At 53.1% G+C, this 12,208-nt stretch overlaps 1 protein-coding gene across 1 annotated transcript in view; it reads right to left on the reverse strand.

Moving 5' to 3' along the window:
- INPP5D (inositol polyphosphate-5-phosphatase D) overlaps nucleotides 1–817 on the reverse strand; it is a 122,010-nt gene extending 121,193 nt beyond the window's left edge. Inside the window, exon 1 of the mRNA XM_046644662.1 lies at nucleotides 548–817. Within this exon, the coding sequence (XP_046500618.1) occupies nucleotides 548–681 (134 nt within the window). The 5' untranslated portion in view covers nucleotides 682–817. The remainder of the gene's footprint in view (nucleotides 1–547) is intronic.
- Between the last annotated feature and the right edge of the window lie 11,391 nt (nucleotides 818–12,208).

Raw genomic sequence — 12,208 nt, forward strand, 5'->3', positions numbered from 1 at the left:
TCCTCTAAGGGCCCTAAGCCTGGGCACAGGACGGGTCTCCTTTTGTCACATCTGCTCTTCCATGAGGGTTTCCAAACTAGACGTCTTTCACCGACACCCAAGCTGACCGAGCCGCTTTCCAACACACCCACCACCACTTCACCCTGGTGGGCCCCAGCCCTGAGCTTCTGCCGACCTCAGAGAGCCCCGACCCCCTTCTCCTGGCCCCCAGAACCCCAGGAAAGCCCCCGGCACTGTGGCTCACGGGCAGCTGGGGTGTGCGACCAGGCCCCAGGGTGGCTCTGGAGGGCTCCACCACTGCAAAACCCAAACGCCAAGGCCAGCGGGTCCACAATGGCCCCCAGCTGGACCCACCAACAACCCCAGGGAGTGTGCGAGTCAGAGCACTCCAGCTCATGACATGAAAACAACCCATCCCAGTGCCAGGCCCCTGGTTAAGCCCCCGGCTGGCGTCCTGTTTCCCTAGTGGCACCTCCATCATCTCTGTGCCCGGACAGGAGAGGTCGGGCCGGGGGTGGAGGGGCCGGGTGGGGACCACTGTACTTACAGCACGCACAGCGCATACGCCCGGGAGATGGACTCGCTGGCCCGCACGAGGAAACTCCCGTCCTTGCCTGTCCTGGAGAGCAGCTCCTCAGCCTTAGAGCGGGTGATGTTGCCATGGTTCCAGCAGGGGACCATGGTGGCCGTGGGCCTCCTAGGGCCGGGGTGGCAGCCACCCCCAGGACCAACGTGCCACTGAGGGCCTCTGAGGCCCCTGCTCGGCAACCTGGATGTGCCGTCTGTCCCCAGTTGGTTGGCCCGGCTGCTGCCACCAGCTCACTGACCGACTTCCTGTTTCAGCGCTCAGCGAGGGAAAGGAAACGAGCTGCAGAGAACTTCCTCATTGCAGAGCCCAAGCGAGAGAGAGAGAGAGCCGGCTGGTCCTCCACCTTCCCACCCCGCCCACCCCCTGCCCGCTGCCCCCTCCCCGGCCTCTCCCGCCCTTTCTCTTTCCTTTAATGGGTCTCAGTCCCCAGAGGGCCAAACGTCAGCTGGGGAACTGTCCGCCCCTTTGGCATCAGGAGGCTCATGGCTGACTTCTGAAGTGTGGCCTAGCAGCCGTGGACGGGCCAAAGCAGTGGTCATTCCGGGGCCTGTCCCAATGCCCACAGGGGATGGCCCCACCCTGGACAGACTCTGCCCTTCTGCTCCACCCCAGGGCTTTTCAACTCTCCTCCCCGGCCCTCTGTCTAAAATACCCAGAGAACAGGGGCTCACACAGCAGACCTTCTCCGTGAGGACAAGGCCGACCCCCAGGACAAAGCCAGATTGAGGGGCAGGGGTAAAGTCGAGCCCCCTCCCCATACTGGAGACTCATAGCCATCCAGACACCACGCAGCCCTGGGAGCTGGGAAGACCTGGGTGACACCACCCGAGGGCTCCGAGGGCCCAGGTGACAGCTCTGTGACACCTTTATACTCATCCTCATGGGAGCGTGAATGTGGGCTGGGTTTTCCTCTCTGAGTCTTTCCAGGACACTCGGGAAGCCCACACTTCCCCACGGGCAAGCAGGCCCCCTGGCCAAGGGTGATGTTGCTTCCTGCATCCTACTTCTCAGCAGAGGTGGGGTGGCCAGTGGGCCTGCGCCTCCTCCGAGGCTGAGCATGGCCGTGCTTGCCCACGGCTCAAGGGGGAGCTGCCTCCCGGGGGCCACCATCCAGGATCAGCACATTCTGAGGGCTCCAAAGTGGATGCCCACCCTCTTTGGATCCCAGACCGAGTGCTCTCCGTCTTTGGGTCAGGCCCAGCAGGGTGAAGGGGCAAGTGCTGACCTGTTGCACAAGGAGTGGCCCCCCAGTCCCCCATCCAGGCCTCGCCTCCCAGATTGGACAGCGGAACCCCCTCCAGGGGCCTGAGCCAGGCAAGCCTCCATGGGAACCCAGCTCCTCTGCATTCGAGCTGCAGGAGCTGGTCGGGCTTCTTCTCTCTCTGAGTTGCGGTTTCCTTTTCTCCACCTTGAGGAAAGTTGCCCCTAAAGATGCTCATCTGTGCAGGGAGCCCAGCACCTCCCACTGCAGCAGCACACGCAGCAGGTGATTCTGAGCCAGCAAAGTGCTCTCATCCTGGCGGACTGACCGCAACCCGCTTCTGAGGACAAGAGCAGAGAGGCCCGGCTTCAGGCCTTCTCTAGGCTCCAAGTGAAGTTCCTTTCCGTAACTCAAGCCCTTTTGGTAACTCCCCTGTCCACACCCCCACTTCCCAAAGCCAGTTCCTCCCCAGGCTGCTCTGAGCTTCCTCTCCCCTGATGACTGTCCCCTCCCCTGACTCCTCCCACTGGCCCCAAGGGCTAAACTCCCAAACCTTCAGCAAATATGAATCAAGGGCCCTCTGGGCAGACCCTGAGCTAGATGTGGGGACACGGGTGGGTCTAAGAGCTGGCCTCCATACTCTGGCCTTCCCGAAGCCAGCTGGGCCCTGGGGATGCAGATGCCCCAGCAGCCACCGTGGAGGCCTCTCTTTCCCTTGTCCCCACCTCAGCTCCATGTCGTGCCCACACTCCCATCATATACTTTGCACCCTTCTCCTCGCTTCCCTGCAGATCTCCACCAACTTCCTCATTGCTCTCCGCCTCCAAGTCCCCTGGTCTCTCTAGAGTCCACCAGAAGGATCCTGGTACTTGACCAGCTCATCCCTAGCGACCCTCCACCACGTCCAGGACTCTCCCACTTGTTCCTGTCTTCCCGCACACTCTCCAGCTTCCCACCCTCCTTCTCCCACACCTCTGTTCCACTGAGTCCTACATCTCAGCAGAGTCGAGGGGAGGGCGGGAGGCAGCGAGACTGTCCTTGCCATCTGACTCTAGTGTGATTTCCCTTTGACGCACACAACACACACATGATACACACAACACATGACACACACACACAACACAAACGTTTCCCTAATTCTTAAGGCCCATTCCATCTTCGTTTCCTTCCCAACCCAACTGCCTGAACCATCCGACATGGTCCGCTTCCTTGTGCCCCTGCCCTTCTGCCCCCCACATTCAGAAAACCCCAACATCTAGGTCAGGGCTGCCCTTATGGTGGTGGCTGGGGCCTGGGTAAATATTTTTTGTAGGGCCCCGTCTATATAAACAATTTAATTAAAAATGGTATTATGAAATTCATGGCCCCATGGGAGGTATAGTGATTTATCAATGAAGATTTAGAATAATGGACAGACAGGAGGTAATTATGTATATGTTCAACATCCCATCAGCACACTTGAAGAGTCTTCGCGATGTCCAGGTCCTCTCGATGTCCAGGTCCTCTCTTCCTGTTCAGGTCCCGTTGATTGTCAAATGACCATTCCTGGTTGATGTCGCATCTTGTACAGCGAGAGGAGGGCAGCCACGCTGCTTTAGTCAGGACGCTGTGGCTCTTCAGAACTGGGTCATTTTGACAACACATAGATCTTCTTCTTGCTTCTGTGTTTCCTATTCCCATTTGTTTATCGCTAGTTACATCTTTACCAGTAACACTGCTTCATCCCTGTGCCGCCCGCGTACACTGGCCTCCAGCGATTCCCTCTGAGGTTGTTCCTTTGCTTTGTTGATAACCGCAAATGCCTATCTTATCCAGAGCATGCAGGAAAATGTTAACGACAATTCATTTTCTGGTCATGTTAACGCTACTGTTCTGAATTTTATAGCATGAAGGTAGAACAACACATCTTCCAACCATCTGCTCTTGAACTTTTAGGCTGTAATCACCACATCCCTGTATTGTGATCTCTTCCAATGATGACGGCACCCCTGCCCTCCACAGCCCCCTTCTCAAAGAATATCCATGCCGCACCTGGCATGATTAAGAGCATCCTGGAGAACTCGACCTCAGTTGACTGGAGGAGCTCATAAGTGTTGTAGGGCAATGGTCTCCAGAGCCACTGGAGGAGACAGTGCCTGATACCCACACAGGAGCTTCCAGAGGGGATGGAGTGACTGTCCAGGTGCTGTTGGCAGGGAGGCAGAAGGTAAAGGATGTCTGCCACCTTCCCTGTCACCCTCAGTGCTATTGAACGGAGGCACCACCGTGGGTAGAGCACTGTAGGTGAGCGCGACCGGTAGGCCCTCACATGGTGTGGTCAAGGATTGGCCATGGACCATTCACAGCCCAGAGCCCTCAACTTGTCTCATATCTGACAGAAGAGTCATCCCATATCAGGATCTCAGCATCATTCTAGAGGCCCAAACTTGTGCCATCGCACAAAAGAAATACCACACTGGTCAGAAGGAGTGACCTGCTCCCCAGGGGGCTCCCTTGAGCTACACCTAGCCATGGGCCTCCAGAAAGATCCCAAAGGCTTGAGTCTCAGAGCTCCTTGGGGCATCTGGTCAATCCTACATGTAGGACAGAGGGTTGGAAAGCAGCTGAAGAGAAAAAGTGTGGTCAGGGCTTATGTGGGCCCAGGACCAGGCTGGGGCACCCCATCCAACTGCACTGCCAGCCCTGGTCAATCCCAAGCACTCGAGGGGGCTTGGAAATTTTCTAGGAAGTCAGGGCAGTGAGCAGCATCAGGGTGGTCTGGCAGGTACTGGGTCATGGGCACTTGGCCATCTCTAGAAGCTCTGGGAAGAACAGACAAAACCTCAGTGTTAAAGAAACGAGCTTACATGGCAGGCACCAAGGCATAGGAGGGATTCTGTTTCTGAAAACTCATGTCAGGTCAGGTCCCAGGGACAGACTAGAACTTTCCATCTGAGCCCCAGGACAGCATCAGGGCAGGCTAGGAGAGAGGTATAATTCGGACCACGATTAAGACACTCGTCCAGGGTCCTTCCACCCTGGACAGGAAGCAGAGGGGTCTGAGAAGGGGCTGAGCTGGGAGATGGACCGTGAAGTCCCGGCTGCAGGGACGAGGGGTGGGGGAGGAGGTAGAGATGCAGAGTTACTCCACACACGACCAGGCAGTGTTTCTGAGTATTAATCATCGTGCTTCCCTCCCCCTCCTGTGCTCACTGAAGCCCTTTACTGTACCCCAGGGCCCCCCACTCCCTACCAGCCTGGACAGACAGGTGAGTGTCCCCCACTGGTTCCTACAGAGCCGGGAGGATGAAAGTGGTAACACTGAGTCCCCGAAAGCAAAGGAAGCTGTGATAGTCAATTTTGTGTATCTACTTGGCTGGGCCACAGAATCCAGATATTTGGTCAAGCATTACTCTAGACGTTTCTATGAAGACATTTTTAGGTGTGGTTAGCATTTCAACCAGTAGACTCTGAGTGAAGAAGATTACCTTCCATGTTGTGGGCTGGCCTCACCCAATCAGTTGAAAACCTTAACAGAAAAAGACTGAGGTTCCCAAAGAAGAGGGAATTCACTCTGCAGATGGCTTTCAGACTCCAACTGCAGCATCGACTCCTCCGTGGGTCTCCAGCCTGCCAGCCCATCCTGCAGGTTTTTGACTTGCCAGCCTCCAAATCACATGAACCAATTCCCTAAAATAAATCTCTCTCTCTCTCTCTCTCTCTCTGTCTATATATATACACATCCTATTGGCACTACTTCTCTGCAGAACTCTGACTAATACAGAAGGAAATACTGGACTATGAAGTTCGGAAGCTGCTCACTGGCGGGTATAAACAGAAGTGAACTTCCCTCACCTCCAGACCTGATAAAAAGGTATCTTGAGCTGGAGAAGGGGATGGGGTGGCCACTCACAGAGGACCAGCGGAGGACCAGGAGGCCTGAGCCTCCCGTGATCCAGCACCATCCTTCCCAGTGCCAGGGGGCCCAGGGCAAGTGGGCCAGACCTCCATCAGGAAGGAGTGACAGGCTCCTCTGTCCTGAGAATGTACCCTGTCCCCACTGCCACCCCCCGCAATCAAAGACAAAGATACTTACTGTTGACGAGGGGGGAGAGGGGGGTCCCAGTCTCTGATCAGATCTGCCCAGCTGGAGATCTCCTGCAGAGTTGGGGCACCTCCAAACATAACCAGGATCATACCTCCTGACCCTCAGCCAGGAAGAAAGGGCTCCTCCCTCTTCAGGCCCCTCTCTCCCAGCCTACCCTCCTCAGTTTCTTTTGAGGTTCCATCAGGATGCCTGGCACCACCTGCCTGCCTTCTCCTCAGGGGGAGTCTGGGCTCCACTTCTGCTGCGGGTGTCTTCAAGTTGGCCTTTCCAGATCCTTTCCCCTGACCCCTCAGACACACGTTTGGTTCAGTGGGCCTCTGCACGCTTGGCTGGGCTCCTCACAGGCCCACGAGCCTGAGGCCTCCCAGGGCCTGGTGCATCCTGAGAGGTGGGACACCAGGTCTTAGCGCACAGCACGGTTCACCCTCTTTCCCCCTGACGTCTCTGATCACTCTGTTCCAGAGCTGTAATCAGACCCTGAATGACACACCCAGGAGCGAGGCGGGGGCCAGCTCTGCCACAAATATCTCGCTTCTGAATCTCAGCTTGAGTCTCTCTGAAGGAGGTAGTAACACCTCCGCCGAGGGGCGGGTCTGAAGTTAGGGAAGGTGCCCCGCGCCCGGTGAGGGCTCTGGACTGGGCGGGTCCGACTGGTGCCGGAAGGGTGGGGCCTCGGTGGGCTCCAGCAGCCAGCGGCGTCAGACCCTGGACATTGGTTTAACAATCCCGGTTTGAAAGACAACAGGGTTCTGCAAAAGCGGTGTTCACCTGCGACTAAAAATAACCAGAATGGGTCAGCTTCTGAGCCGATGATTTCCCGCCACCAGGGGGAGCCTCGAACTCTGGCCTCCATCATTGAGTCGGCGTTGTCACTTTCCAAGAGCCCAACTCTCCTGTGCCCACAGTAGCAACGCCCACAGGGACGGAGGCGATTTCCCAAGGCGTCCAAGGGCCCACGGAGTCCATGACTGTGCTCAAGGATGCCCGTGAATACCAAAGACCCGGCAGCGAGCGGCTCTCCCCTTCACCGAAGATGCTGGAAACTCGAATGGGCTTGAACTGCAACAAGGAGAATTCGGCTTGACTTTGGAAAGAATCGAGTAAGGAAGAATCGCATCCACAAAAGTAACTTGTGTCTCTTTCCGATATTTTTAAGGGCACGGGAAAATATTCGTAATACAATGGAAAGTTAAAAAAAGAAAAAAAAATCAAGAGAGAGATTGGAGATGTTGAGTCCAACTATGGAAAAAACTTTCTCCCAGGAAATCATTGAACATGAAGAGTGCTGAGTTAGGTGGCATATCCACGAGCAATCTTTTTTCTTCCTTCTATATTCCCAGATCTCCTTTACAACCACACACTGCTTTTTTACAATAAAAATTAAATAAATAAAAAAACAACCCCAGTTCCAGAAGGTGTTTGTGAAATCCTGGAGGCTTTATGTGGAGTGCTGGTTGCATGCATTCCAGGAGACACCTCCCTTGGCGCCCGCCCCTCAGGACTCATAAGGAAGAGACTGACTCTTTCTCTTTAACCTTTTTTGTTTTTTGTAATTGAAAAGTAGTACATGCACATAGCAAAAATTCAAGCAACACAATGAAAATAAAGTTTTCCTGCCAGCCCAGACCCCATTCCCTTTGTCCCAGGGCCAGCATCTTGTGCATTCTTGCAAAACTTTCTGTGCATGTGTAACATATTTTTGCAAGGCCTCTTTTCTTTTTCACTCTGTTGTACAGCTTGCTTTTTTCACTTAGTATTTCTGAGCATTTCCTGGAGCTTTTTTGTAACTACCACATTCTTTTTAAAGCCAGCATGCTATCGCGTGCCATAGCGCAGCTCATTGAACCAAACTCCTTCTGATGGACACTTAGATTGTTTCCGGTGCTTGCTGTTATAAACCACGCCACAATGCACACACTAGCCGTGTGTCTTTGGGCCCCGTGCAGTCAGTGTATCTGCAAGATAAATCCTAGAAGAGCAACTAGGAGTCAAAAGTTTGTGCATTTTTAGTTTTGACCGATTCCGCCATCTTGTCTTCTAAAGTGGTTACGCCCATTGGTTATACCCACTGTGTATAGGAATCAGGGCTCACGATTTCCTTCAGCCCAGAGGGACAATTCTGGAGTGTCCCACTTTAGGAAAGTGACATGGATGAAAATCCTGCTTATGAAATAGGTTTTTAAAAAGCAGGCCTAGCTCACTCGTGTTTCAAAAGGATTCTTGACTTTCATCACAGTGTTCATTTAAAAATGAGCTGTCCCCTTATATTTATATGATTTGAATTTTTAAAAAAACGTATACATTCCCTTTCCAAGAAAACTGCCTGGGCGTGTTTCCTGGGCTGAACATGAAAACGTGAAGAGGCTGGCCCGCTGGCCTCGGAGGAGGTCTGTGAAGCTTTGCATCTTGCTTGTACCAAGCCCACACCTGGTGTGTAAAGCGAGGCTCTGGGATAGCCCCACGTACCTGTGTTGTCATAGCAACCGCCCCCTCCTGGCTGTCTTCCCCTTGGGTCAGATTTGCCAAACTCTGGAGACAGCAACTCTCCAGCCCCAAGCCAAGCCCTCAGCCACCCACCGCCTGCTGCTGACACGTGCCACACTGCCCAGGCTCCTGCACCACCTCCAGCCTCAGTTCTGGCCCCGGGCCCTTCCCAAGCCTGAATCACGACAACTCTCCCTTGGCAGGGCCTGTTACTGCGTTTCCTAAATGCATTTTCTGCCAACAGCCACTCGCTTTCCGAGGCAATTGCGTGTCAACTGCTTCCCAGCTTCTTATTCTGCTCCTCTTCCTCTTTGCTCTCAACAGCCAGCGGCTCTCTTAACTGATGTACCAAAACCATAAACCAAGGAAGCCCACCCTGTAGGTTCCAGCCTCATTCCCACCAGAATCTTGCGACTTCTTCCTCCTGCGTGGCTGCCCCTGGGTCTCAGGAAGCCCCAGGTTTTCCTGACTACCTCCTTGCCGTTGGATCGGCTCCTAAAACTGCATGAAAGTCACCTCTGAAATGCCCCTCCACCCCTGCTCTTCCTTCCACCATCCCTGCCACCCTCTGCTCCCACTGCATCCCCTCTTCCAGGCTGCCGGAAGCACAGGCTTTTTCTATTACTCTTGCTGAATATCGAATATTGTCCCTCCTCTTTGAGCCCCCGGAGCCCCCACGACTGTTGCGGCTCTTCTCTCAGAGCGTTTTCCTGTCATCAATTGCAGTGTCTTTTATGCACCTCTCTCATCTTCTCATCAGATTATCACATTCTCGAGAGTCCACATTTGTCTTTTCATCCCTCACGGCTGTAGCATCGGCCCACACGCCATGTAGTAGGTATCTCAGTCAGCTCAGACTGCCACAACAAAATAGCACAGACGGGGCGTCTTCAACGACAGCCATTTATTTCCTCGCAGTTCTGGAGGGTCCAAGATCAGGGGGCAGCAGGGGCGGGTCCTGGTGAGGGCCCTCTTCCTGGCCTGGAGACGGCCGCCTTCTCCTGTGTCCTCACATGGCCCCGCCTCAGTACATGCACATGGAGAGAGACGTCTCTTCCTCCTCTTATAAGGCCACCAGCCCTATAGGATTAGGACCCCACCCTTATGATCTCATTTAATCTTAATTACCTCCTAAAAACCCTATCTCCAAATACAGTCTCATTAGGGGTTAGGGTTTGAACATGTGGATTTAGAGGGAAACAATTCAGTCCATAGCAGTACTCTAATACTTGCTAAATTATGACAATAGCTAATGTCTATCACCTACTATGTGTAAGACATTGTGCTAAGCTCTCGGCATGAATTACCTCACTCATGATACCCCATAACATATGTCTTATTATTATCCCCATTTTGTTTGTTGGTTGGTGCCATTAAGTGGATTCTGACTCCCAGTGACCCTGTGGACAGTAGAGCGGAAGGAACCCTGTCCAGTCTTTTGGTGACATCCGCTCACCTTCTGGTGCCATATCAGACAACAGTCTGCTGCTATTCCTAGGGTTTTCTTGGCCAGTTTTGTTGGAAGTGGGTGTCCAGGTCCTTCTTCCTAGTCTGTCTAGTCTGGAAGCTCCACTGAAGCCTGTCCACCTTGGGTGACACTGCTGGTATTTGAAATACATGTGGTATAGCTTTCAGCATCACAGCAACACGCAACCACTACAGTATGAGAACTGACAGACAGGTGGTGTGGTTCCCTGACCAGGAAACAAGCCCAGACTACATGGTGAGAGTGCCGAATCTTAACCTAGACCACAGGGCTGGCTATCGCCAGAGCTCCGGAGAAATTGAGACCCAGAGAGGTTAAATAATTCATCTGCAAGTTAGTGACAGATCTGAGATTCTAGCTCATGTCTGCTTGATCTTATAACCATTGTAGGGGAGGAAGACATTTCCTCTCCCCACTGTGGGTTCTTCTGGCCAGAGAATGAATTAAATTCACGTGAGACAGAATAACAGGAGAAAATTAAACAAAGCTTTATGACATGTATACATGGGAGAGGTCAAGCAAGCTGAGCAACTTGCCAAAATGGCTGAAGCCACCACCTTAAATACCATCTTCAGCTAACGACAAAGGAGGATATTGGGGGTGGAGGGGGAGTCGATCCTGGGAGATTACCACACAAGTACTGTAAACAAATGCATATTTAAGTCCTTGCCTTTGGCATTGATAAAGAGTTTCTAGAGATAAGTTCATCCCCCCTTCTTCCTGGTACAGAGAGGGAGACACCTTTACAGATGGAGATTTCCTTTACAATGTAAATGTCTCTTAACAAAGGATAAGTAAATTCTACTCCTCAGAGCCTCCTTCCCATCTGCAGTTTTTAAAAGTAACCAGCCTAAAATAATCCTCATGTCAAAGAGACATAGCTTGGGGTGGCCAATTCCCGTCCCCCACACCGCTATGCATGCTACACACTTTGAGTTAGGTGAGCCCCAAATTCTGTGCTGGACTCAAATTGTTAGGCCCATTCCTTTGCCCCTTTCACCTAGCTTAGCACCAGGACAAACCCACAGCTCCCAACCAGCATCCTCTGGACATCCTCTCTGCCTTCCCTGTTGGCTGCCCTCAAAGCCTGTGTTTTTCCAGTTGACCTCACTTGCCTGCCTCACCTCCCCACGTTCCCCAGAGCAGCTCACTTCAAGAAGTCATCAAGAAATAAACCCCTCACTTTTCTGCTCACAAACAGTAGAGGGGTCTCCCAGGCCTCCTTCAAATGTGTCCCCATCTGCCTCTAGCCCCATCATCCTCCTTACCTCCCCTGGGTTCCCTCGTCACCCTGCTGGGACAGCTCCCAAAGCCACGCTGACTCTTCTGGATTTTCTCCTTCTCCTCCTCCTCACCCTACAAGCAGGCTTAAGATTTTTCCATCTTAAAACAATGACAGCAACAACTTTCTCTGTCAGTGGTTCTCAGCCTTGGCTGTGCATTTGAAAGATCCCACCCTAGGCCAATTAAATAGGAATCTCTCGGGTGGCGCCTGGACATCCCCTGGCTGGTCCAGTGGGCCACCACGACTGAGAATCAGCTTCCACCTGCTTCCTTCCGGCTTGGGTATCACCCTGTCTTTTCACCTTAACTAAGACCTTTTGTAATAAATTGTCCTCATTCATTCTCACAGTGTCACCGCCTCCCACTGAAGCCTTCTCATCAAGATCTCCAACGAGTTCTTTCTCCCAACATCCTCACTGTAGCCTGCCCGACAGCCCTCTCCTGCCTTTCTGGAATTCTTCTGATTCACGGCCTCCTCTTTTGTCTAGCCCATGCTTTTCAGGGCCTTTTCCCCACTATGCCTTCCAAATCCACATTTCTAGCCCTGACCCCATTCTTGAGTTCCCATCCGCACTTCCTGCTGCCAAGGTGGATAGCCCGTGGACACTAGAGCCCCACCTCATCTGAGTTTTCCATCTTTACACCAAAAACCTGTTCTTCCACAGGTATCGCCTATCTAGACTCCTGTCACCAAACCACCCAGTCTCCCAGGATCCCAATGACATATTCATCCTCATCCACCTCCTATGGGCTGCAGAACCACAGAAACTTCTGGAATCCACTCCCTTCAATGCACCCCCACTGCCCCAGCTTCATTCCACTCTTGCATAGTTTGTCTCCAGGACTTTTCACGAGGGCCTTTACTAACCCACCCTCCCTCAGGCTCCTTCCCACTCCGCCCGCATCTCTCACTCTGTCCTCATTTCTACCGGGGTTCTCTTTCTAAAATGAAAATCGGGGTCAGCCACGCCTCCCAGTGAGACCCCCTGAGATCTTCCCTCTGTGGTAGGAATGAATGCCAACTCTCTGGCAGGTCCCACCAAGCCCTTCAAAGTCCACACCTTTCCTGATCTTCTC

Source organism: Equus quagga, chromosome 17 (assembly GCF_021613505.1).
Source record: "Equus quagga isolate Etosha38 chromosome 17, UCLA_HA_Equagga_1.0, whole genome shotgun sequence".
NCBI classification, from domain to species: domain Eukaryota; kingdom Metazoa; phylum Chordata; class Mammalia; order Perissodactyla; family Equidae; genus Equus; species Equus quagga.